General features: G+C 60.3%; 1 protein-coding gene across 1 annotated transcript; it reads right to left on the bottom strand.

Annotated features, from left to right (window-relative positions):
* Positions 1 to 149: 149 nt before the first annotated feature.
* On the bottom strand, positions 150 to 2,260 carry LOC104471255 (ras GTPase-activating protein 4-like; the record flags this gene model as incomplete). Its single annotated transcript, XM_010086563.1, has 7 exons — positions 2,187 to 2,260; positions 1,665 to 1,778; positions 1,265 to 1,326; positions 1,013 to 1,142; positions 478 to 559; positions 271 to 402; positions 150 to 182 (listed from the first exon to the last, which is right to left on the bottom strand). Coding segments are annotated over exons 1-7 (627 nt in total), but the record flags the coding sequence as incomplete, so codon positions are not given.
* Between the last annotated feature and the right edge of the window lie 518 nt (positions 2,261 to 2,778).

Below are 2,778 nucleotides of genomic sequence, written 5' to 3'. Positions count from 1 at the left end.
AGGTGCTGCCCCTCCAAAGGGAGGATGCTTCCCAGGAATAACCTCCCACCAAGACCACTCTGGCCACGGACGCCCAGCACGCTCCTGTGCCGAGACTCACTCGTCCTCCTTCGGCTTGGACATGGCTGGCTGCAGGCTGACCAACTCACGGCCGCCGCCAGCCCCTGGACACTGAACACCACCTGGGAGGGGAAGGCAGGCAGGATGGGGGGGTCAGGCGGGCAGCCAGGCAGGACCCCCGGCAGCAGTGACAGGGCTCTGGGGGCTCACCTTGCCCAGGAAATCATTCCTGCCCACCAGGTCCCAGTCCCACACCTCCACACACAGCTTCTCCCCAGCAGGCTCAGCCAGCTCAAACTCGAAGGTCTCATTCCAGCGGGGGTAGCAGGATTTCTTCACCACCTGCAAAGGCAACGGCTTCATCCCTCCTCACTGGGGGGATCCCACCCTCCCTGGGGACACCAAACATGGACTCACAGTGCTCTCCTGTGTCTTCCCGTTGTAGCGCAGGCGGACAAAGGGGTCAGAGGCACCGTTCCGGTCCTTCCTGGCCAAATCCCTGCCAAGAAAAAAGGGAAATTGCCAAGAACCTCCCAAAATACCTACGGCACCCACAGCACCCAATCCCTTCTTGGTTCCCCAGCAACCCAAGACACACACCCTAAGGACCAGCAGACAAGGTGACCCCGCTCCAAGACCCCCACCAGCTGCTGGGTGGGGGTGAAGATCATAGAATCGTTAAGGTTGGAAAAGACCTCAAGGATCATCAAATCCAACCACCAACCCAACACCACCTAACCCACTAAACCATGTCCCGAAGCACCACATCACATGTTTCTCGAACACCTCCAGGGATGGTGACTCCACCACCAAGATATGCTCTGCACCCAAAGGAGGATGACTGAGAAGACCATGGTGCAATGGGGAAACTGAGTCATGGAACACCTGGCACTCACCGGACGTGTCCCAGCTGCACACACAGCCCCCAGCCACCCTCATGTCCCCTCCTCACCTGGCCTCCAGCACAGTGCAGCGCAGCCGCCGGCCGCCTGGGCCCCCCAGGACCTCCACGCACAGGGGGATCTCCCCCTGCACCTCCTCGTCGGGGTCCACCTCGCTGAGGCTTACCCAGCCACTGTACCCTGTGGGGGGGAAATGGGGACATCTTCATGGGGGGGTCACTGGGGGGCCCTCAGGACCAGCTCATCACAGGGGCTGGGAGACAGATCCCCGCTGGGACTCTCCCGGCCACCCGTCCCCCTACCCTTGGGGTGCTCCGCCAGCGTGTCCCGGGTGATGCAGACCTTCCCAATAACGTCATCACGGCTGGAAAACAAAAACCAGGAGCAGGACGTGGAGTGGGATCAGAGCCTGCCTGCTCTGCTGGGGCCCACACAGGACAAACCCTTGCCATGGGTTTCGGGGAGACACACGGCACCGCAGTGTCCTGGCCTGGGGCCACTATGTGTCTGTCCCCATGGAGCACATCAGCCACCATTCGCTGCCAGCTGGAAAATAGCCTCAAGAAATAAACTTCACCCATTTGGGTTCCAAAACCCAAGCCAGCACAGCCAGGTGTGGATTCTCTGGTGTCTACAATGGGGTTGAGCATGCAGGCAGCCAAACTACCGACCTCTGAGTCCCCACTGCAGACCTGCCTGTACCTGAGCGCATCCTCATCCATGACGTAGATGGAGACGCTGTGGAAGGTGGGCTGGAGGTGCACCTCGTATTCTTCCCCCCAGAACGGGGACAGTGTCTTCCACACGGTGGCAGTCCTGTGGGCAGATGGCACCAGTGATGGGGGGGACAAGGCTCCCTTGCTGGGAACTCCCCACCTCCCCAGCCCTGCGATCTTCCCAGCTTTTGGTGACACACGGCTGGGGACAGCAGCCACAGTTCTGAACTCCCAGCTGGGGCAGGGGATGGGTCCCTGTCCCTTCTGGTGGCTCTGGGATGGCAAGATGTTGGGGGTGGCTATGAGCTGTTAGACATTGCAGCCTGGGTCTGGAGGAGTGGCTCAGGCTGAAGAAGGGAATAATAATAATAACAATAAATAGTAAGGAATAACATGGAATAACACGGAATAACACAATTGTGCCTGCAGCAGGGTAGATGAAGGAACCTGCCAGGAGCCGACTGTGGCAGCAGGTTTGGGGACCAGCCAGGGACACGGAGCCACTCACCTGATGATGGCCTCGTCGTCGATCTTCACGATGCAGTACGGGTCGCTGCTCCCTGTGCTGGAAGGACATGGCATGGCTCTGTCAGTGCCACCAGTCACAGCCCTGGCCCCCCTGTCCCAGCCCCACAGGGCTCTCATGGTCATGGGTGACCAAAGCCTTCAGCCCTGGCAAACCCCCCAAGAGTGGGGACCTCACAGGTCCCAGGGCTACGGAGTGTGGGGGTACAGAGGCACCCCCAGAGGCTAAAGGCCTCAGAGGGTGGGTTTGGATGTGGCTGCAGGCACGTGGTGACCCTGGCTTCGCTCCCAGCCTGGAGACACACATCCCTGGCTGTGTCCAGCCACTGCATCCCAGTGGAAGTGGCTCTCCTCTTCCAAATAGGAAAGCGAAAAACAAACAAACCCTGAAATGGCTCCACGCGCCCACAGCCCCGTTGCACACACTGGAAGCGAGGCCACAGCAGCCTCCTCCAGCCCTGGGGCACGCCCAGAGCCCCAACATCTCTGTAGGGACAGGGACATCCCTGGGGACACCCCTGGGGACACCTGCAGTGAGGGTGTGAAGGGCAGGCTGACAGTGCCATGGCACAGAC

The sequence above is a fragment of the Pterocles gutturalis genome, unplaced genomic scaffold (assembly GCF_000699245.1).
Source record: "Pterocles gutturalis isolate BGI_N339 unplaced genomic scaffold, ASM69924v1 scaffold761, whole genome shotgun sequence".
Lineage (NCBI taxonomy): Eukaryota > Metazoa > Chordata > Aves > Pterocliformes > Pteroclidae > Pterocles > Pterocles gutturalis.
Note: the sequence above shows the minus strand (reverse complement) of the source record. Positions and strands in the feature narration are given on the sequence as shown.